General features: G+C 31.8%; 1 protein-coding gene across 3 annotated transcripts; it reads left to right on the top strand.

Annotated features, from left to right (window-relative positions):
• The first annotated feature begins 3,402 nt into the window (after window positions 1-3,402).
• Window positions 3,403-8,873, top strand: LOC18094127 (probable transcription factor KAN2). Of its 3 annotated transcripts, none has more exons than XM_024605425.2 (6): window positions 3,403-4,552; window positions 4,762-4,838; window positions 5,710-5,755; window positions 5,959-6,118; window positions 7,391-7,448; window positions 8,270-8,873. In XM_024605425.2, exons 1-6 carry the CDS (start codon window positions 3,883-3,885, stop codon window positions 8,390-8,392), a joined length of 1,134 nt encoding a protein of 377 aa, XP_024461193.2. In that variant the 5' UTR covers window positions 3,403-3,882; the 3' UTR covers window positions 8,393-8,873. The 3 variants fall into 3 exon arrangements, with proteins under 3 accessions (XP_024461193.2, XP_024461198.1, XP_006368359.2); XM_006368297.3 differs by having other exon boundaries at window positions 3,405-4,552; window positions 7,388-7,448; XM_024605430.2 differs by lacking the exon at window positions 7,391-7,448.
• The last annotated feature ends 14,493 nt before the right edge of the window (window positions 8,874-23,366 follow it).

The following is a 23,366-nucleotide window of genomic DNA, read 5'->3' as shown; positions in this document are numbered from 1 at the left end:
AAAGCTTGTTTTGTTTATATATATATATATATATAGATATCTATCTTTTTTGAGAACAAAAGGTCCTGTTTCTCACCTGTATCATTATCAAAATGAATAATCAAATACAACATTCCATGGGTTTATAAATTCAAGACAATATTAGTGGACGCGAAAGAATTAATCCTGCCCCACTTTTTTTTATTTTTTTCAATGCAAGTCAAAAGCTAACACCTTTTGGTTGATTTTTGGAAGTACTTAATTGGGTAATTCAGTAAGTATGAAATGATTAATCAGTAGAGTACAATGATATACCGACAAAAAGAGGTAATCAAAGGGCATTGCCAAATTTACGAATGCACGTTCATTAACTTATATATATATATATAGAGTAACAGAGGGAGAATATTATTAAGATTTAACTACAAATTGATTAAAAGAAAAACTTACAATGAAAAAAGAAAATAAACAATAAAAAATATTAATCCTGAGCATTAAATTACCTTAATACACAATATCAATACATGTATAAGCAAGATTTTAAAATTTAACATAAAGTCATCGAACTAACAATAAAAAATTAAATTATAAATTTTATCCTAATCACGATTAATAATATTAAAAATTAATTTGTTGTATATAATCCAAATAAACCACAAGATACTGTAACAAAGAACAAAGGGTATAAATAACTTTGCACTTAAACTTTCTACGTACGTACCAAACGATTCCATTCCTAGAAAAAAAAAAGGTTGAACAATCTTTGGCATACGCCGATTATATTCAATAAATGATTCCATTATGCATGTTCTTCATTCAACTTATTATTATTCGGAGTCATGAATGCCACAAGCTATCAATCACACTAACGAAAACGTATTAATTAATCTTACATGAAACTGAAAGATCAACAAGTTGATTCCAATTAAGGACAGAATCAAATTGTTTCCAAGCTCGATCGATCATACATTAAATTTTCAAACAAGGACTAACTAATGAGAATAAGAATCATCACGAGAGTTTGGCGTTTCACATTTATATGATTTAAAACAAAATCATTTAATTATAAACACACACACGCACGCACATAGTACGTAGTGAAGCAGAAAGCAGGAGATAATTAATTTAGCATGTAATATGACTGTGACTTCACCTAAAATCCAAGTTCTCCATATAAGATATGGAATTATGACTCTTAATTTGTTATGCTTATTGAAGGATCATATATATATAAACTAAGAATATTAAAGAATATTCTTAGTTTATATATTCTTTAATTGGGAAGAGAAGAACGTACAATCAAGGGATTAAAGAATATTAAAGACTCATTAATTTCTAAGTTTGGATATCATATTTGAAATGGAAAATAATAATATCATTTCAAAATGAAGACTTGGGGGATAAGAGGACATGTTACACTCTCATTGCTTGACATGCATGTGGAATCTAAGAAATTATTGAGATCAATATACTTTACTTATTGGATTTACAAGCTAAATAATATATTGAATTAGATAGTGATGTTAACCAACTAATTAAGTAAAGAGGACAATAAATTATTATTATTTAAAATACATAATTATTATGTCATTTCAAAAATTAACAATTGTTGGATTATATTTATTTAAGTGATAATTACGTTGTAAAAATTAAGTGATAAATATCAATTTAAATACTCAATATTCAATGACTATCTTTTGTTACATGCACAGTATTAAAGCTCCCACCCTCACCTTTCTATGGTTTTATTTTTTATTATAGATATAGTGATGCCAGTGATTGTTTTAGTGGATAATATCAAGGATAACAAATTAGTATTAAAATTAAAATTAAATTAATTGCACAAATATTATTCTTAAACACAAATTAATCCCATAACAAATATATAGAAAACAAATTAACTTCAATATCAAAATATTTCTTTTCTAATACGAGTTGACCACTATATATTTTTGTTAATCATATGCTCTTGGGTACGCTATTTCTATCTTCCTTTTCCTTTATAGATTTATTTAATGCTAAATCTTATACTTTTTTTTTAGAATTTATATCCATTCTTTTTTAATTATAAATAGTGTTACTCAAACAATGGTGGGAAATTTGTCTAGTTGATATGGAATCATAGATATATAATTTGGGTTTAGAAGAGGGAAAACATAGATGGTACTAGAGCTACAAACTCAATAGCCTTGATTAGAGTAGTAAAAATATTATTCAAGCCTAAATTTCTCTCTCGAATCGGCTAATGATATATTAACACTAAACCTTTTCCTTTTTTTATGATCAAGGAGATTTGCTCACTCCATTAACTCTCAAATCAGTCCAATTTTTTAGATTAACAACTGGATAATATTTAGTTTCATTAAATGTACAAGCTAGTCCAAGAATTGAATAAAAAAGACAACCCATGTTGTTCCAAGAGAGATTAATTAGTCACTTGTTACTAATCCTTTTGTCAGAAAAAATGGCCATTAATGCCGCTCACGTACGCTTGATGTTTCTTTTTAATTGGAAAGAAAATCAAGAGTGAGTGCGTCCACATAGAGGGAGTACCAATCTAAGAAAATCTATGTCCTTGTTGTTAGATGAATTTATCGGCTGAATACTATACAGAGTAGGTAGTTAGGAGCTGATTTCTTCGGGGATGTGCGTAAAGGTCCATTTTCCTGTGATCCTAAGCAAACTTTAGCCCTTTAGTTTGTATGCACAGTACTTGTATTCTTCATTGATTATTTGGGTTAGAGAAGAACAGAACAGATATATCATTAAGTCATTTAGATAACAGTAGTTTGATTAATATTAATAGTTTGATTAAATAATAGCTAGGTAGATTGCTAATTACTTTAACTATTTTGAAAACTTTTTTAATTGCAAGCCAGACATATTCTTGTACGTGGTAATTAATTAATTAATTAATTTGGCAATGTCAAAGCTCCCTTCCTCTGGAATACATACGCCAGTAGGCATTAGTACAAAGCTATACCTACAGTGGTCTAATAATTCTTGAAGGACCAGCCATGTAATTATAATTAGCATATATAGCCATAGAAAGAGACTGGGTTTCTCACGAGAAAACACCATGGCAATGATGGCGATTCGAAAGTTAAACAGAAAAGAAGTAATTGGTTATGAAGATTGGATTTTGATAATGGATCACAATGAGTGGTTTAATAAATTAGGAAATTAACAAACCCTAGGATGTGAAAAAGTAGTCAATATATCAATATATAATCGTGCTTATGGGCTATATATTTATAATTGGTTGGAATTTTAGGGTTTTGTGAAAAGTAGCACCCACCGTGGTCTGAGTCCAAAGTAGAGTGTGTGAAATAAAAAGTTTAGTATGAGTTGTTGGGTAAGAAATGCACACGTTAGAGTTCACAAGAGAAAGAACATATAGCAGCAGCAGCAGCAGGAGGAGGAGGAAGGAATCAAGTCCCAAACTTAATTTATTTACTGTTCTCCCTTTCTCACCCTAGCTAGCTGGTTCCCTACCCGCACGTCCACAAAAGAAACACCCTCTTCTTTCTCTCTGTCCCCTCCTCTTCCTATAGCCCCTCAAGTGTCATTTTCTCACATATACTTCACACAAAAGAAACAACCATTCACTTCATACCTTGTCATTTCTTCTCTCCCTCATCATCTCAATCTCGAACCCCTGCAACTACTCCCCTCAATTTGATCCAAAGAGAGAAAACCCATCAGAAATCTCACCTGAAAATCTCTCAACCCTTTTGCTTAAATTGTCCATGATATAACCGTCTATATCTTCATCTTAATTTCTTGATCCATAACAAATATACTCTCCTACTGCACTGCACTTACAAGAAAACGTAAGACAATAAGACAAATTAAAGAGGAGATAATTAGGAGACCTAAAAGGGCTTGTTTGGCTGCTTAAAGATGGAGCTATTCCCAGCACAACCAGATTTATCTCTTCAAATTAGCCCACCAAACAGCAAACCCACATCAACATGGAGGAGAACAGAAGAAGAGATGGATTTGGGGTTTTGGAAGAGAGCTTTGGACTCAAGAAACTCTATGTCTCCAATGGCAAAACCCGATAGCTGTTTTGAGCTCTCGCTATCTAATCCAAGGGTTTCAGAACCTAACTCCAACCATTTTCACAATAGCTTGCAAAATACTAACAATTGTAATGGTAACAGTCTTTTCCACTCCTTTCAAAAAAACCAATACACACACCCCCATCACAAACAAAACCGCCTCCATAATCATCATCCAGTACTCTTTCAGCCGCAACAACAAGAAGGGCTAAGCCAAGAGCTTGGTTTCTTGAGACCCATTAGAGGGATTCCTGTCTACCAAAACCCTCCTCCTTTTCCTTTCTCTCAACAAACTTTAGATAATACTTGCTCTCAAGATGCTTCTTTGGCTACTACTAATAACACCAGTGCCACTACTTTAAGTCCATACCGGTCTCAAGGGTTGATGAGATCAAGATTCATGTCAAGGTTTCCGGCTAAAAGAAGCATGAGAGCACCAAGGATGCGTTGGACTACCACTCTCCATGCTCGCTTTGTTCATGCTGTTGAGCTATTGGGTGGCCATGAAAGTATATGCTTCATTTTGTTTCTTTCTTTTTCTCTAACCTTCTTTTCTAGCTTCTCCTTTTTATCTTTTCAGAATTTTTTTCCTTTCTTCTTTCACCTTTCTTGTTCATTTCTTTACCATCTTCAATAACATATAAAAAAAAAAGGAACTTGGAAAAGAAATTTAACTCATGTTTTCCTTTCCTTTTTCTTTTTTGTTTTTGGGGTTTAGGGGCTACACCCAAACTAGTTCTTGAGCTTATGGATGTGAAAGATCTCACCTTGGCACATGTTAAATCACATTTACAGGTAATTAAAGCATACTCTCAACTGGTTTATCTCCCTGCTTGCAGTGTTTAAATTCCTTTGTGTGAAATAAAGAAAGAAAGAGATTTTTTAAATTGTCCCTTTTCTTCTTGTCTTTATTTTCTGTCTTACCTTCTAACTAGACTTATTGGCTTGAGCTAATAGTGTTAAATTGATGCAGTGTTAATTGTACTTCTAAGCAGAATTTGCCTTTTAATAGCCTACATTACAGGAAGGGTGTTTTATTACATAGGTCACAAATTCCAAGGTTTCCCTGCACAGGGTCTTTCAAATCCTTAAGCACTTCTTTTCTACTCATTTTGGAAGAATGAAAGAGAGAGAGAGAGAGAGAGGTATTATCGATTTCAGGAATCTAGTAAGACAAAACCCCAGGAATTCAAAATGAGTCCTAGCCAAGCCGAGACAAGTTTGCACTCAGTCCATTTTTATTACTTTTAAAAACATTTTCTCTCACATTGAATGGAGGAGAAAAAAAAACACAGAACAAAACACCATCATTTTTCAATGATATGTTTCTCAGATGGGTTTATCAACCAACTTTTTTAACCATGGTGAATCTCATTCATGCATGCCACATCCCATATCTACATACATACATGCATTTAGTAGGCAAATAAATGCTTATGTTCAAAGTTCAAATAATCTCTCACTTTTTACATTCTGTACTTGCACTGAATATCTCTGATGTATGTATCCCAAACAGTATTATTGATCTCCTTTTCTTGTTTTATCCTTTTGTGTTTACGTTTTTTCGCAATTCTTTTTGCTCTGTTAATCAATGCCCAGAAAGCCTAATTTGATGCTTCATCAAAAAATTAGTCTAATATTGGACGTGAAAATGTAATGAATGCAGATGTATAGAACTGTAAAGACTGATAGAGCAGGAGCAGCTCCTTCAGGTTAACAGTACCTCCCTATCTATATTATCTTTTATTTCTTGAGAATTTTCAGTGATGAGTATCCAAATAAATATTCATATGCAACAATATTACTTATTACTGTGCATTATGTTAATCAATGTTCCTTAATTAAGTCGGTCTTAAATATTACTGACTTAATTTAATTTCCCTTCTGTTTTTCTCTGTTTAATTATCTTGTACAGCACAATCGGATGTGTTTGATAATGGATCATCTGGAGATACTTCAGAAGATTTTATGCTGGACATTCAAAATCCTAGAAGGTTAGATATCTCAAAGCAACAGGGAAGACCAGGTGCTCACCAAGACAAGGACTATCACGCTCTCTGGAGCAATTCTTCAAGGTACTACCACTATAGCATGCTTATTAATCCTTTGTCTACCTTTTTTATGTCATAGGTTTGTTACAGAATGCATGCTTCATTGGATAATATAAGGGCAAATCATAAGAAAACAATAAAAAATAAATGGAATTCAGAACAAGCATAAGGAATTTGTGATGCAGTTCCCAGTTTCTATTCTTTTTTATTTCCCTCTTCTCAGATCATAAGGTAACAAAGGCAAGATTTAAACCCGAAATCTTTACCCTCTTACAGCTGTTTTAAGTGCTAGTTAGGGAAACTTAGTAACATTGAGTGACTATTTGCCCTTTAATTAACTGGCCATTGGGCAACCCAGAAGTCCAGAATGGTCTTTGGTTATTTGTCATTGAATTATTTTTCTTTCTAGCTAGATGGAAGTCCCCAGAAAAATTAAGACAATTACGATTTCTGAAGTAGAGTTTGGAATACTTCCATGTAGTAAGGACAAACAGATGAAACTTGCATGGATATTGTCGTCGTACTGGGTATCCTATCCTCCTTGTTCTGGTTTCTTGATCTAGATGTATAATGATTATTGATGTAAAAATAGGATTATGCGTGTTAGATTCTTAAATTAAGTTGATTTAAAATAAAAAAACTGAAGTGCTGTCTCTAGGACCATATCCTGTCTTCCTCTCTCCAGTCCACATCTCAACCTTATATTATATCAAATATGGTTGCATGCAAGAAATACAAAAGGAGGAAGAAATGATTTCACTGCATTGTTCTGTCCGTCCATGACCATCACGATCACTGAAACTCCATGATGGGGTAATTGTACTCTTCCTTGTATCAGTGGGTGAAAAGGAAGTTTAAAAGAATTAATCCACTCACTCTCCTCCATTATTCCAAGACATGAGAGTCCCATTTGACAAATCCACTTATAAAAACGGGGATATCTCTTTCCTTTGGATTTTGTGGGCTCAGATAGAGAGAACTATTAAATGGGGCCTATGGTTAGAATACTTAGTGTCAAAGCTAAACCCTGTGATGGTCCCATTATTGGAAAATCGTGGCGCCAGAGTTTTATGCCCTTTGAAACTTCCTTGCTATCGGTTGTTATGTGTAATTAATGGGCTATCACATGGGTGAGTTCAACTTTATCTACAATCAACACAGAAATAAAATGTAAGAGTGAAGGGAACTATAAAAAAGACAGCAAAAGATTGCTTTCTTTTCTTAGTTTTGCTTTTTCTTCTCTGCTTGGCTTCCACTGATAGGAAAATATTCTCTCAATCTGCTGGTTTGTAGCAGGGAAGCTGGGTTGCATGGAAAATTAAAGGATTCTGGTGGAAACTTACCCTCCCTCGAGGTACCAGAATTTCAAATCTTTCTTTCCTATAATGTCCTTGATTTTCAAGATGCTGTGTCCAGCACGTAAATGTTCTGTTGTTGGAATGAATCAAGAAAAGCCGATTGTTTATTCTCTTTCTCCATCACGCCATGCCCGTTGGAAAGAAACAAGAAAGGCAAGGGGCTTTCACACTCTTGATAGCTCAGGTTACTCGGAAGCTGAAGGGGTAGTTTCGTAATTCTCTTAAAACCCATTTAAGGAATGGAGAATAGTTTTGTTTTTTTTTTTTTTTTCCCTTTGTTACAATAGAGAATGGTTTTCTTATAATATAATGTGAAAAGCTTCCTGGCCAAAGAAGAAGGGGGAAAATGCAAGGAAGGAAGGAATTAAGGACATTTTCATGCTCATATGATTAAACAAAACCCTAAAACGTAAAAACTGAGCTCTCCTTTGAGTCTCCAACCCCATTTTGTTGACCTGGATTCATAGATGGTTCAAATCTATGTACTATATATAAGAGTCGGTAGGTAGAGTCAAATATGTAATTATAAAGGTAAGATCATATAATGCTAGTAAATAATTGTCCTGTTAGGCAGTCGTATTGGGAAATGCACAGTGGTCACACTCTGGCAGTCTTTCAAAATGTTTTCCTAGCTTGCAAAGTTTCTTTTTTCTTTGATAAATATTCTATTATTCCCAGAGCCTTTGATTCCTCCCTTCACACACTTCCCTTGTGCTTCTCTGCTCTAAGCAATTTATTGCCCTAGCTACTTTTGTTTTCTTTTCATGGTTTCTAATTTCAGTTTTGAGATGACTTTTCTTTCTTTCTTCTACAACAGAAGGACGTGGATCCAAAGTGCTTGAGCTATGAGAGAAATATATTAGATGTAAGCTCATCAACCCTTTCAGGGACAAGCCTCAAGAAGCCTAATTTGGAGTTCACTCTGGGCAGGCCACATTGATGTTATTTACTGTCTGCGCTACTCATTTTGAAATCATTATATCTCTGGAGAGGTGCTGGTGAAGAGGATCAGTTACCCAGGAGAGAAAATCAGAGAAAAAGTAAAGAGAAAAGAAAAGTAAAAGAAAGAAAAGAAAAGGAGAGCTAAAGAAAGACAAGGAAACAAGAGAGACAGAAAGCAACAAAAGGTGAAGAGTGAAAAGGGCATGTCCTTCATATCAAGCTTTGCGATCCAAATCAACATATTATATTCCTACGTAAATATGAAATCTAATTGATTTTATGTGCTTTGCACTCTCGGAGAAAAAGAGAGATCGAGAGAGATCGAGAGAGACGTTTAGAGAGAGAAGGAGATATATATATATATATAGAGAGAGAGAGAGGGAGAGACCTTTAATTATCTTAAACTATGAAGTGATCCTTGGTAATTGTAATGGAGCACTTTACATTTATATAATTTATTTTCATATATTTTTACCGAAGTGTTGGGGCTCTATTTCCATTCCTAGACGTTGTCACATGCTTTATACACTTTATGCACAAAGGAGAACAAAGACTTTTGAGCATATGAGCCAGGAAAGTAATGGAAATAAAATGCATGACAAAAATATAAAGTCGTAATATATATATATATATATATATATATATATATATATATATATGAAATTAATTTTAACGTGAAGTAATTTGGTGTCCCAACGTGGCGTGATGACAAAAAACTTGAGATCTGCACAGTAAACCTTGAGTTCGAGTCAAGGCGTGCATCTCTTGTAAAAGCCTGAGATAGCCAGGGTTTTACTCGCTCACCTGAATCCATAAAATATACTTTTCAGGGATGGTGTTTCCTCGAATTTAAAAAAAAATAGTGAAGTCATCTGGGAGAAAGACAAATAAATTAAACAGCAATATTTTCTTCGGACAAAAATCTAGGAACACATCTTAATTAAGCATGTAAATCTCTTATCAACCCATCGAACATTTGTGTCAGTTCCCAAAAGTGCTTTTACTAGTCAAATCTCATGCTTTAATCAATAGGGATTTCTTTTTTTTTTCTCTGGGGGGATTAATTTCCTTTCTGTCCGGCATTATGCTTTAGCACATTACATAAAGATTGACGCAGATAATGCCGAAATTCTAAACCTTTTATGTCATTCTAGGAACAAAATAGGTCTTGCAATCATTAACTTTACCAATGCACTTTAAATTTAGTATGGATAAAGCATAGAACTGTCATCACAATTTAGCTTTGCAAAAAGAAGATCGCACCTTACATGCCATTTTACCACACACAAAGGGAAGTTTCTGTGAAAGTGCTGAAAAATCAATTTGTAATATAAATGAACTTTAAAGCTCTTAGATGTGTGGAACTTTTGACCCCTTTTATTCTCCACTGGCTAAAGCGAGCGAACAAGCCTTGCACGTGAGCTAGCCTATACATTTAGAAAAATTCAATTCAAGTTTTGTCACCACCACCACCACCATTACCACCATCATCACCTTCGATCATACCAATTCAAAATCTCAAAATTATGCCATGTATTCCTTTTATTTTTTGGGTGGTTGTTCAAGACTTTTTTTTTTCTCTAGTCCCTTTACTTTTGATCCTTTTAATGACCCAGGCTTTAATTTCTTTGCACTGCTTTCTCGCCTTGATGGCCTTTTAGCTTCCCAAGTGCATTTTTTTTCCTTTTCTTCTCTAGCATGGAACATAGTACAAGTCCAGAAATAAAACTATTTCCACACGGTAGCACATTCAATAAAACTTTTTAGCTGGGTCAATGACTTGATCCCATTTATAACAGTGTAAACATTGCATTCTCCTTATTTTTATAATTCAATTCAAAGTAGATTAGTAGAAGATCGGGTGGTGTTTCTTTCCTTTTTTTTTGATGAAATTGGTGTTTCTTTCCTTAATTTCTTTTAGTTCAGATCTTGGGAATAGTATTTTAAAAAAATTATTAAAACAGTAATAAAACAAACAATATATTTACAGAGTTCGGTGAAGATATGCTTTGTATTGAAAACAAAGCACAATACAATTTAAGATATCATTTATTAACAATAAACGAGTCGTAGTATTAGATCCCATTAAAGGATGATCCACCAGCTTCAACTGATGTGAGGCTCCTTAAGCCAAACAAAAACACCGTCCAAAGTTTTATCAAACGGACGTACGTTTACAGATGTATAGACAAAGAAAAACAAAAACAAAAGGCCAAGAGGAAAAAGGAAAGAAGAAAATGGAGAGGGGAATATGAAGAAAAGACATGGGATCGCTGCCTCATATGAGGATCAATATTAACATGACAAGTCATTCAATAATAGAATTTAGGAGAGAGAAAAAATCTTGGTATCCTGACATTTTAATTAAAAGAATATCCAATTGAATTTAAGCATATGTTTGATTTTATTATTGTGCTTTTAAAGCAAAATTATTTTTACATGTTTTTAAAAGTAAAGTACAATACAATTTAAGAGCAACATATATTTTTTAGGCAAAGTAAGATACCCTTCAACAATTTTTTTTTTAAAAAAATTGGATGCCCTTAATTCCATTGATCACGTTAGTTCATATTGGGATCAGTTGCGTGAAAAACTAATTATCCAAAATATTGGTGTCTATCATTGAAAATAGTTATTATTAGTGAAGTATTTAGTGAATATTTATGACCCGTTAGCCAAAAATAATTTTTAGTCGAGAAAATAGATGCTTAATTTGCATTGATTATGGTATATGTTTGCATTGTTGATTATTGACTCAAAAATATGACGTCGACCCTATATAAAATATATATTTACATATTGTATACATAGACCGTACACGATGCTGTATTTTAACTTCTCATAGCTCGAAAAAATACAATAAAATGTATAGGGAAAAAAAGAAACGATGTAGGGGGCTGCAATCCATTTGGGCTTCCGGCCGAACAAGCTATCCCTAATTTTTTTATAAAAAAAAACAAAATTACGTCCCATGCATCACCTAGCAGCATAAAATTTGAAATTGAAAAGTGCGCTTAAACCATAAAATTCAAGCAATATGCCAACACTTAATGACCACGTCAATTTAACAAGATCATTAGGTGTGTACTAATGGTCAAAATTGAAAATATTCAGTTCCTTCTCTATCAAAATGGGTTGTATTTTCTAAACTCTCTAGAACACTACATACGATAAAAGGACAGCTCTGTCATAAGTACATTGTGTTCTTGTTGACTGATCGATCCTTTAATATGCAAATTATTGCTTAAAATGTTGAGAACAATAATGTCGAATAAAATCCCTCAGCGCTAGTCCTTGATAATAGGAGATTTGAGGAGAATGATTGAAATAGCTGTAAGGAAAAAGCCTAGAGAATGAATAGAGAAGACAAGAACATGAAGTCCTTTGTGCAGTGATATTCCTACCAAAATTTTGTTCTTTAGTCAGATGTGTTCATTCTATGAGTGCAGAGTTTTATGCTTTTAGGCACATATTAGGCCAAATATAATGCTCAGTTTGTGAAAAGGTTTCAATTCCTTCAATTACTAGATAATACGAGGGGGTCCAACTGATGGTTGTCCTTCTTGAATCACTGCCTGCACAACTGGTGAAGCACCTATAATTAATGAATACATTTTCAAAAATATTCAGAAGTACTATGCAGGTTGTTGATTTGTGGGAGACTCATTCTCTTATCTCTTTTTTCCTTTTCTTTTTGTTGTTTTTTCATTCAGAAAGGACCAAAACTGAACTACTACTCTCACTGTAAAGTCGAAAGCTAGTTAGTGTATCCTAATACTGAATCTTCATTGTTCGAAAACTAGCGAGGACATTTAAGAATGGCTATACATAGTTTTCGTTGTTGTGCTACAACAATGTTCATGCTGGGACCTTATATATAGACGTGTTTTTCAGATGCTGCTTGTTTCTGCGAGCTACCCTTTAATTTGTATCTTTTCGCCAACCTTGTTTTTGCCGATTGGTATCATTTTAATGCAATCTATGGTTTATCCAAAAATAAATAAATAACGAGTTTGATTTGTGTCAATTAATCCCCTGTATTCTCAATTTCATCTTACACTATTGAATTATTTATCATAGCAAGGAAAGAGAGATACGGTTAAAAAAACCTAATTCACCACTTAAGGCAATAGATCAACTAATATCTACGTGGTAGGATATAAGATTATTATTTATGTTATGCCGTGGGTTAAATTAAATTATTTTTAATGTAAAAATAATGTTTGGATGTTGTTGATGTTTTTCTAGCAGAAAGAAAATTTAAACCATGTGGGGTTGACTTAATATGATCCGATCAACTTGACGGGTCGAAACAAAACTTGACGAATCTAAAGAAAACTCGAATGACTAGTAAAAACATAGTTTGACGGAAAAAATTCAAGACTGTATTTTTTAATAAAAAAATATTAAAATAACAACATATTGAATTGACTCGGGTTTAACCTGTCAAATATGCAACTCTAGTCATGAGACCATGATAAACTCAAAGAAAGATAATCGAAATAAATAATAAAGTTTAATTCTCAATAAACTCAATGTAGAAGAATGAAATTGAAAAATATTCAATTAAAAAATGAACACAAAAAACAACCTAAGTCAAACCGAGTTGACCCACTAAACTCCTAACACGGGTTATATGACCGAAATAACCTCATGAAAAGTAAATAAAAAAAAACAACTCAAGTCAACTTCAGTTCACCTACTAAACTTGTGACCAGGTTATATTATTTTTCTTTTCTTGGTAAAAGGTAAAAGTCATGCAACCACACACACACAGGGGTTCAATCTAGAGTAATCTGCTGGAAGAAATTCTATATCTAATCAAATATATACAGATTAAGTTTTCACATGCAAATCCATATAATCAAATTAAAATTAAAAATTTTGTTCGAAGAAAAAAAATTAAAACAAAGACAATGCATTCTTATCTATATGCTTTGTATTTTCAATCTTTCAAACATACACATTCACATGCCATAACATTACCAACATAGGCTCTCAAATCCTACTACCATCCTTGTTCCATTTTCCTTTATGTTTGAAAATATGCTTTTAAGTTTTAGGACTTCCAGATTCCAGATCAAGATTCTCATTAGCAACAATTAAAACAAAAAAAAATTAAAATCATTGAATTAAGAGAGAAATAGCAACGAAGAATAGTGATAAGAACCCTTAATAATTTGTAAAATCAAAACTTTTAAATGAATTTTTCAATTAAACCTTCAAATCGGTAAAATTCCATAATCAAAATTTTCAAAGAAAAAATATAGATTTAGTAACATAGCCAGCAAAATTCACACATACCATCTCAACAAACAATTTGTTAAGGTTATTGTAAACATTAAACCTTATAAAAGTAAATAAAGGTGAGAAATAAACTTAAAGAGAAAAAAGAGGATGCATCATGGTTACTGTACTAGAGATAGATACAAGACACAATGAGGGAGGGGGGAGTTTACAGGAGAGTATGAGAGAGAAGAGACCAAAGACAAAGAGGAAAGGAAGGGTGGCTACGGGAGGAAAGAGAATTAGGGATTCAAAGAGATTTTTAATTAAGGGTTCAAACTAAACTAATTCGGTTTGGTTAGTTTTAGTGTTTTGAAACCAACCCCGAACCGAATTAAATTTAAAATTTTTCTTAAATGATTTTTTTTATAGTATTTTTAGGGCAATGCGGCCAAACACTATTTGCCAAAATTTTGAAATTTATTTTTAATGTATTAATATTAAAAATAAATTTTAAAAATAAAAAATATATTAAAATAAGTTAAAAGCACTTTAAAAAAAATAGCAAGGGGTTTGCAGATTTTTTGGCTGGCTTATTTCATTAATTAAGATTATATGAATTGAATTTTTGTTCCATTCTCAATATTTTTTTATTGAGAGAGTATATTAATTCACAAAAGTAATTTTTTAGATTAATTGAAGGAGTATATTAATTCATAAAAGTAATTAAATATGGGGTTGAATGGGTCAAAAACATGTATGTGGTACTAGGGGTGAGGAAAAAAAAAACAAAGTAAACAAGAAAACCAAAACAAAAATAACCAAAAAAAACTAAACCAAGAAAAAAAAACAAAAAAAAATTACTGATTTAAAAACCTTTAAAAAAAAGTTTAGGGTCGATTTATAAAACTTGAAACTAGCTAAATCAAACTGGTTCAGTTTGAACCCTCAACAAAAAATTTCTCTAAATTTTCTTTCCTTCTGCAATCACTCACCCTTCCCTCTCTGTCCCGGGTCTCTTTTCTCTCAAACTCTATAGCAACCTTCTCCCCTCCCTCTATGTCTTGTCTTTTGTCTCTCATGCCTATATATGGTCTTTTAAAAATGGTGCAACATTTCTCTTCTTTATAAGTTTATTTCTTGGCTTTATTTATTGTTATATAGTTTAATGTTCATAATAACCCTAAAAACTTGGGCCATGTTTGTTTCCCGGAATTCACTTTCCGGGAAATCACTTTCCAAACTTTCCTGTGTTTGTTTGCCATTAGGAAAGTTGGTCAACGGAAAACACTTTCCGGTCAACGGAGAACACTTTCCAGTCAACGAAGAACACTTTCCGGTCAACGAAAAACACTTTCCAGTCAAAGAAAAATTTGGTTTAGTTTCCAGGAAAGTGTTTTCCCTTTGGCTGTGTTTGTTTTCCGGAAAGTGGTTTCCGGGAAACCATTTTCCAAACTTTCCTGTGTTTGTTTGCCATTAGAAAAGTTGGTCAACGGAAAACACTTTCCAGTCAAAGGAAAATTTGGCTTGGTTTTCAGGAAAGTGTTTTCCTGGAAAATTTGGGCGGAAAACACTTTCCGGAAGTTGTGAAAAATTTAGAAATGTCATTATTTGTTGATTATATTAAATTTGATCCTCAAACTTTTGATTGTTATATATAATTTGTTTTGTATATTTATTTTTCAATTCCATCTCTTAAAATTTAATTTTTATATTAATTTTGGTCCTTATTTTTATAATTGCTATTTGCTTTTTCCTTATCATTTTTTTATTGAAATTTTTTATCTATCAAATTTGGTCCTTATTCTTTTGATTGTTACTTATTTTATTTGAAATAATTTATGAAATGTTAATTATTATTATTTTAATTTATTCACCTTTTATTTTTTTTTAATTTTTTAGATTTGATCTCTATTATTTTGATTATTATTTATTTTATTTGAGATAATTTATGAAATTATATTTTTTTTCAATTTCATTCTCATTCAACTTTTTAATTTGTAAGATTTGTTCCTCATTATTTTAATAAACTTGAGAAAAATAAAACATTAATAAGTTATTTTACAGTTCATTTTCCATGACATAACCAAACACTAGAAAGTGTTTTTCAACTTATTTTCCATTACACTACCAAACATCGGAAAATACTTTCCCGGAATTCACTTTCCCGGAATTCACTTTCCAAAAAGAAACTACTTTCCAGCAAACAAACGGGGCCTTGCTTCCTAAGATGGTATATGTGGATTTTGCAGGGTAGGTTACTAAATCTGTATGTTTTCTTTGGAAAACTTGATTATGGAATTTTACAAACCTAAAAGCTTAATTGATATATTTGATTGAAAGTTTTTATTTTACAAATTTTATAGGATTCTTATCATTATTCTTCACTACTCTTTCTCTTTTAATTTAATATTTTTATTTATTTTTTTGTTTTAATTGTCGCTAATGAGAATCATGTTCTTGAATTTGTAAGTCTTAAAACTTAAAAGCATATTTATAAACAGAAAGAAAAAAGAAAAATGGAACAAGGGTGACAATAGGATTTAAAAGCCAAGCTATAATGGTAAGGATATGGCATGTGAATGTACCTATTTGAAAGACTAAAAATGTGAAGCATATAGATAAGAATGCATTGTGTTTCTTTTCAATTTCTTTTCTTTGAATAACTTTTTTATCTTTAAACTTAATTCTCTGGATTTGCGTGTGAAATCTTAATTTTCATATATTTGATTGGCTAAAAATTACTTTGAATAGATTACTTTGAATAGATTGCATAACTTTTATCTTTTACAAAGAAAAAGAAAACACCAGATTCTTTGTATGTCCAACAATATATCAATTTATTATGAGACCTATTTGAGACCCACTACAACAATGCATGTTAGAAAACCATTGATAAAGATGTGATGTTTTAAAGATTTTTCATCTTGCTACCTTTTATCTAGTGTACATTGTGCAATTATTTTAATGCACCAGAAAGAAGTAATGTACATTCACCATCATAAAATTGTTAAATGTTGATTAAATATTCTGTCAGTGTTTATGCATGATATTCATCAGCGATTTAATTACCAATGGTATTCCTGATGGAATAGTATCACTGATTAATTTATTGTTAGGGATTTTATTTATGTCCGTGATTTCAATTACCGGTGGTATTCCTTATGGAATAATGTCATTGATTAATTTATTGTTAGGGATTTTATTTATGTCAATGATTTCATTAGAAACTTATTATGGCGACAAAATTGTCAACGAACTTTTCACGCTAAAAAAACGACGTGTTTTTATGTCCGTTGAAAAATCCATTGATATAATAATTATTGGCCGGATATGCCTTTGGCCATTACATATATATCACCATTGGAATTACCATTATATTTTCCATCGGAGAGTCCAAAAACTCAAGAAAAATCCGTAATTCTTCAAAGAAATTTGTTTGGATATCTCTAACAAACTCATTGATGGAATCTTTTATGCCCTTCACTGATTTTGTTGGTATTTTATATATTTTTTTCATGAAGATTTATTATAATCTTAATTGTATTTTTTTTAACCTAGAATCACAATAGTAAACAACAAATTTGAAAAAAAAAATACTATTAATTTAATAGTTAATACAAGTATATTAAAACAAAAATCTTAATAAGATGGAGTTGGAGGAGGAGGAACAATTCCTAAACCAAAAGGTCAAAGACGTTCAGAAATAAAAAGATAATATATAGACAAGTATGCTTGTCTTTTCTCTCATTTCTTTTTATTTTGTTCTTCTTACTTTGCTTTTAGATTAACCTTCAAAACAGATAGTTGTTCATCAACTTGTTTTTTGACCATCTCCTAAACAGTCGGTGATGGCTGGCTTGGGCCACATTGTGGGGTGCCTATAGTTAAAAAAAAAACTACAGTCCACCCTCATATCTCAAGCCATAGTCATTGACATACTATAAATTGATTTATATCAAGTCTACTAGTAGCTTCAGCCTTCAACACCAAATAAAGATTATATTCCATATAGGTTAAGATTTCATCTTTATGTTTCATATGAATGGAGGCATTATATGATTCCTAAAAAAAAAAAGTTAAAATTCAAAATCTAAGTCAAAATTCCACAAAAAAGTCAAGCTTGTTATAAATTTTAAGAAATTACTTACAACAAACGCTTTGGCTATACTATCAACAAATTGCTACACCTTTTTCACCCCATCCTTTCTTATATTGTTTCCATATATAACTCCATAGGATTTTCTTACCCCTATCTAAGTTGTGTGTCCTACAAAATGAATCCTATGTTAAAAAATCTCACAAATAAACATTAAATTAACATTTTAAGAAAGATACTTAAAAAAAACATAATGAGATAGTACTAGGCCCTTTTTTATGGTTCATAAAAAGAAGTGATCCATATGTGTGCTTGCTCATGAAACCATGAGTCTCTTTCTTTATGTTTTGAGATTCAGACCATGAGCATTTTTTGAAACCATCTGACGCCATAAATTCTTTAAAATTTTACTAATTGTTCTTCATGACGTGGTTGATCTATAATATTTCCATAATGCAACATCATTATAGTCGGTTCTTTCTTTTGTATATTTGTGGGCATCATACCACAAATCATGCAACCTGGTTTAGAAAATCGTTAAATATATATAAGATAATGCAAAAAAAAATTATAATTTATATATATATATATATATATATATATATATATATATAAATTTAACACATTATAACTTACCTAATTGCATTGTGGCTTCCTACACTCTCATGGCCACCCTCTTGTTTTTCGCATCCCAGTAAAATCTTATAATCAGTTTCGTAAACTAATTAGTTTTCTAAATTTAAAAACTATATATTGACTAAAAGTAGGGAATTTATCTTCTAACCTTAAACTTTTCTACCAAGCCTTATATATACTCATCTATTTAAGATGATCTTGAATCTGACTCCATTGAAATAATGGTTCTTCCATCAAATATTTCATCATGGATGTTATCATACAGGAAACTTTAATATTTGTAAACCTAAAAATCATTTCATCGAAACCATTTTCATTCTCATTAATGAGAAAATTTAAATAACTTAATACAAATCTTCAATGATGATTAAGAAAATAACTTACATGTTGAGGTTGGCCTTCCATTTAGCAATAATCTTGCCAAAATAAAGTCTTTGGAAAACAAGGTTATAGCTCTACAACCCGCATTGGACGAGCCTTGGTCGGTAGCATGTGCAGTAAATGTCTCTACATGATTGGCACTTATATGCACAAGAGGTTTATCGACATTACTGCCTGATAAAGTTGTAGCGCTCCTATTCGACTTGGAATCTTTTCTCACCATCTTAAAAATATAATTAACCAATTCAACAAGAATATAAATCAGGGATTTAATCACCACTAGTTATCAATAACAACCATAATTGTTATAGTATACTATGGAGATTTTTAACTAAAGCAAAAGCCAAGCATTAAGGCAAATAAGAACCTTGGTTTATATGTAAATAAACATGTTAGTAAGATTTATTTATCAACCAAGATTATATATATAAAAAAAACATGGCAAAAAAAAAGTTATCCAAAACACAAAACCCCCAAGTTGGCTAAAAGCATAAAAAATGATGGGTTGCAAGCCACAAACGTCAGTTCATAAAATTAACTCACAAACTAAACAATTATAAAGCTCCCAGCTTAGAAGTTGAAATTGAAAAAATTACTTCTCCATAAATTATACAAGAAGATAAAGTAGCCCAACATGACAATGAAATTATGCCCTAAACATAAAGGAATCGAATAATAGTGAATAAAAAGAGAGTAATATAAAATACCATGAATCGTAATAGGTTCATCTTATTGTATCATGGACGACTTCAATACCTTGGCTACTCACTACAAATCCTAGCAGCTTTCTAAATTTCACACTGAATGAGCATTTTACAGGTTTTAGCATCAACTAATACATTCTCAACCTTTCAAACAGTTTTCTCAGATTTTAACAATGGCCTTCTCCCTCTTTGGATTTAGCAATCATGTTGTTGATATATACTTCAATTTCTTTATGCATAATGTCATGGAATAGAGTTATCATTGTCTTTTGATAAATAACTCCAGTGTTTTTTTGTCCGAATGGCATCACCTTGTAGGTTAATATTCCCCACAGAGTAACGAATGTTGTCTTCTCTTTATCATTGTTGGTCATTTTGATCAAGTTGTACCCAAAGAAACCATCCATGAAGGAGTACATTGAGCTTCGAGCTGCATTATCAATCAGGACATTGATGTGTGGCCAAGGAAAGTTGTCTTTCGGGCTTGCTTTATTCAAATCCCTGTAATCTTCACATACTTTGATTTTATCGCCTTTCTTGGGAACTACTACTATGTTAACTACCCATTATAGGTACCTAACCACCTCTAAAAAATCAACATCTCATTGCCTTTCTATCTTGACTTTCACATTGAGTACCATATCCGAACCAGTTTTTCATAGTTTCTGTTTCACATGTATATTTCCTTCATTTACTAAATCTTAAAGATACAGATTTAAAAAAAAAATTGATAGCAAATATTTTTACCAAACATCACTTTAAAGAAAAATAATTGACTTATCTAAAAATGAAAAAAAAAATAAGTAGGAAACGTTTAAAAACGAAACCAGCTTACTTAAATACAACAAAATATAACCTTAACTTCCTAAAAAAACAAAAGAAGACATTTTAAAAGAAAATAAATAAATTTTATACATAGTATTTACACAAAAACAATATCAAAAATCACATAAAAACTCTCAATTAATACTTAGAAATCTGTTACAAACCAAGACGTTACTATAAAGTCAAACATTGCAAACAAGAAAACCTTAGCCTCAATTAATAATGGTTTCTGCTCTTTATAAGATCCATTTAATTACTATGTGCCTCTTTATCGCTTAATTGCGTCTCTTGAGATTAGCTTTGGATAATTGCTATGATCATATGATTATGTTTAAAGACTGGAATAAAATATTTTAGTTGGATTATAATTAAAAGTGGAAGTGAGAAAACTAGACTAGCAGAATTCTGATTTTTTTAAAAAAATATCACAGTTAGTAAAAAAAAATTGTTAGGATAATTTAGTGATAAATAATTTATTTCATTTTTCCTCCGGTATATCTTATCTTGGCACAACTCAAAACCTAACTTAAAAGCCTAAATCCTGGATGGTCAGTTTCTTACCTTGCCGGAAAAGCCCATCTCTACGGAGTGAATTTACCAATTAAGAGATTCCAAAAACAGAAGCATTATTGATTGCACCATTCTTCTGACTTTCCCCTTTACTTTAAAGTGGGATCCTGTGGTCTAGGCCCCATAGTCAGTACTATAACCTAATTTCTTTTTTATTATTATTAAAATTTCAAACCCCATCCCATCATGTATGCAATCAACGTCTACAGCTTTGAGATAAAATATGTTTTTTTTGGAAAGTTTTTTATTATTTTAAATTATTTTGATTTGTTGATGGGAAAAATAAATTTTAAAAAATATATTATTTTAATATATTTTAAAACAAAAAAAACTTTTCATACCCATGCAGTTACCGAATAAGAGTGAAAATAGAAAAATGATTTATCTCCATTCGTTTTAGATTTACACAAGTCTTTTAACATGCTAATTCTATTTATATATAAAATAAAAAGGCGACAGTGCTTATATATATAATAAGAGTGTTGATTTATTATTTTAGTTATAACCAATACAATTCTAATGTACTCACTCCTTGTATTCAATTCAATCACCATCAAGAAACTATAAAAACCTACTCAGACAAAAAAAGTTAGATGAGGATTTGAATTTCGTAAGTGACTGTTTGTGAGTGTTGTTGTGATTGCTTTTCAAAGTATTTTTCGTGCTGAAATGCATCAAAATGATACTTTTTTATTTTTTAAAAATTATTTTTTAAATCACCGCATCAAAACGATACAAAACACACAAAAAATTAATTTTTAAAAAAAATTAATTTTTTAAAAACACGTTTGCACCGCATTCCCAAACGGTGCCTGCTATAATGACTTCAAGTTAACGTCGGTTCACTTTTTTTAATTAAAAAAAAAGAGAAATAAGTAAATTGTTTGTGTTTATGAAATTTAATTATAGAAAATAAAACAAATTTGAGACCAAATAATGTTTACCACATGTCATCGAGAAAAAAAAAAATTCAATAATCCAGAATGTTGACAATTAATTTAACTGGAAGAGGGCAATTTGAACATGCACAACGAGAGATACAGAGGAAAGAAAAGCAGTAGCGGAGCAGAGACATGCGAAGCTATTCAACCCCCCTCTGGCTATTCTCTACCTCCCGGTGCTACTAGGCCGTACTGTTTCTAGTGCATGACACCCTAGAATGTAAAATAAAAATTATTAAATCATCATTACACTATCATTAATTGGCTCATGGTCCACCACTTTACACGTGTCAGAATCACGTCTCATTGTTGTGGACAGTTAAAAGTCCTGCCAACCGTCAGATCTTGCTACCTGCCCAAAGAATGAAAGGGACTTGTAACGATGATGTTCGTTGTTTTTTTCCCTTTTGTTTCCGTTCACCAATGTCGTTTCATGAATTTTGCAGCTTTTATTGAGTAGCTCGAGAAGCTTTATTATTATTATTATTATTATTATTTGAGGGTCGAAAAGGTTGGACCGAGGGTCCTTCTTGAAGGGTGGTATATCCATGCAGCATATTTAATGCTCTGGTTATGCATGCAGATGCAATTGTATAGGACCTGTAAATATTTATCATTGAAGAGGCTTTTCAAATGTACAAATTTTTTTTTTTACAGTAATTTATTTGTTTTCAACATCATTCTTTCTAAATTCGCCAATATTGTACCAATGTTTTCCCTTCTGTTTTGGAGACTTTGGTCAACTATTGCTTGCTTTCCTAGATGGGAGGAGCTGGGCTGCTGATTTGAAAAGGATAAGGTAGGACCACTGTAGTAAAGTCGTGTTTATATATATATGGTCTTAGTATTTTCTTGTCATATAAGCCTTGGGGGATCCAATGTAAGAGGGATTAAAAGGCTTATATCAAAGCCCATATAATTTATATTATGTAGTAATTACGACGGGTAAAATGATCAGTAATAATTCTTGTCACGTGTCGATCAATCCAAACACATCCAACAAGGAAGACTAATGCATGTAGGATCCATCACAATCGTCACATCTTTTCTGAAAAATGAAGATTTAAGGAACTGCAGCACCATCAGAGCTTGGTTAATTTGTTTGTCGTTTTACAGAAGCATGCATGGATTGAACACCACCCTATCATGGAAATCACATTGTTATGATTCAGTTATACATCAGCTTTCACTGCTGCGTGGTGCATATGCGCTCATCCTCCACGAGTTTGCTGCCACTGAGCCACGAAATTCATTCACAAATAAAGTATAAAAATATATAGACGAGTGAAGAAAAAGATGCCAAATAAATGACTTTTCAGCACTGCTTGAGATTGTTGTTAACGTCACTTGTGGTGTTCTGCTCCTGGGTGCCGTGATTTATCTGCAAAAACTGCTCCTGAGATTGTTGTTAACGTCACTTGCAAAAGACTAGAAAGAACTTGTTTTATAAAACATCAGGTAGTGGTCATCTCTGGGATCACTCTTGTAAGACAAATGTATGCAAATTTGTGACATATGCTTCTTTTGGCTGGGTTGCCCAAGGAGAAGGAAAAGATATGGCTTTCATGGGCATTAACCCAAAAAAAAAAG

The sequence above is a fragment of the Populus trichocarpa genome, chromosome 1, assembly GCF_000002775.5.
Source record: "Populus trichocarpa isolate Nisqually-1 chromosome 1, P.trichocarpa_v4.1, whole genome shotgun sequence".
In the NCBI taxonomy this organism is placed as follows: Eukaryota; Viridiplantae; Streptophyta; class Magnoliopsida; order Malpighiales; family Salicaceae; genus Populus; species Populus trichocarpa.
The sequence above is the reverse complement of the archived record's forward strand: the minus strand, read 5'-3'. Positions and strand labels throughout refer to the sequence as shown.

What these genes read in the sequence shown, in the direction of transcription:
- LOC18094127 (XM_006368297.3), top strand. Translation starts at nt 3,883, where the DNA reads ATGGAGCTATTCCCAGCACAACCAGATTTATCTCTTCAAATTAGCCCA. An exon ending in GCTATTGGGTGGCCATGAAA is followed by an intron (nt 4,553 to 4,761) that starts GTATATGCTTCA and finishes TTTGGGGTTTAG; the next exon opens with GGGCTACACCCAAACTAGTT. An exon ending in AGCAGGAGCAGCTCCTTCAG is followed by an intron (nt 5,756 to 5,958) that starts GTTAACAGTACC and finishes TATCTTGTACAG; the next exon opens with CACAATCGGATGTGTTTGAT.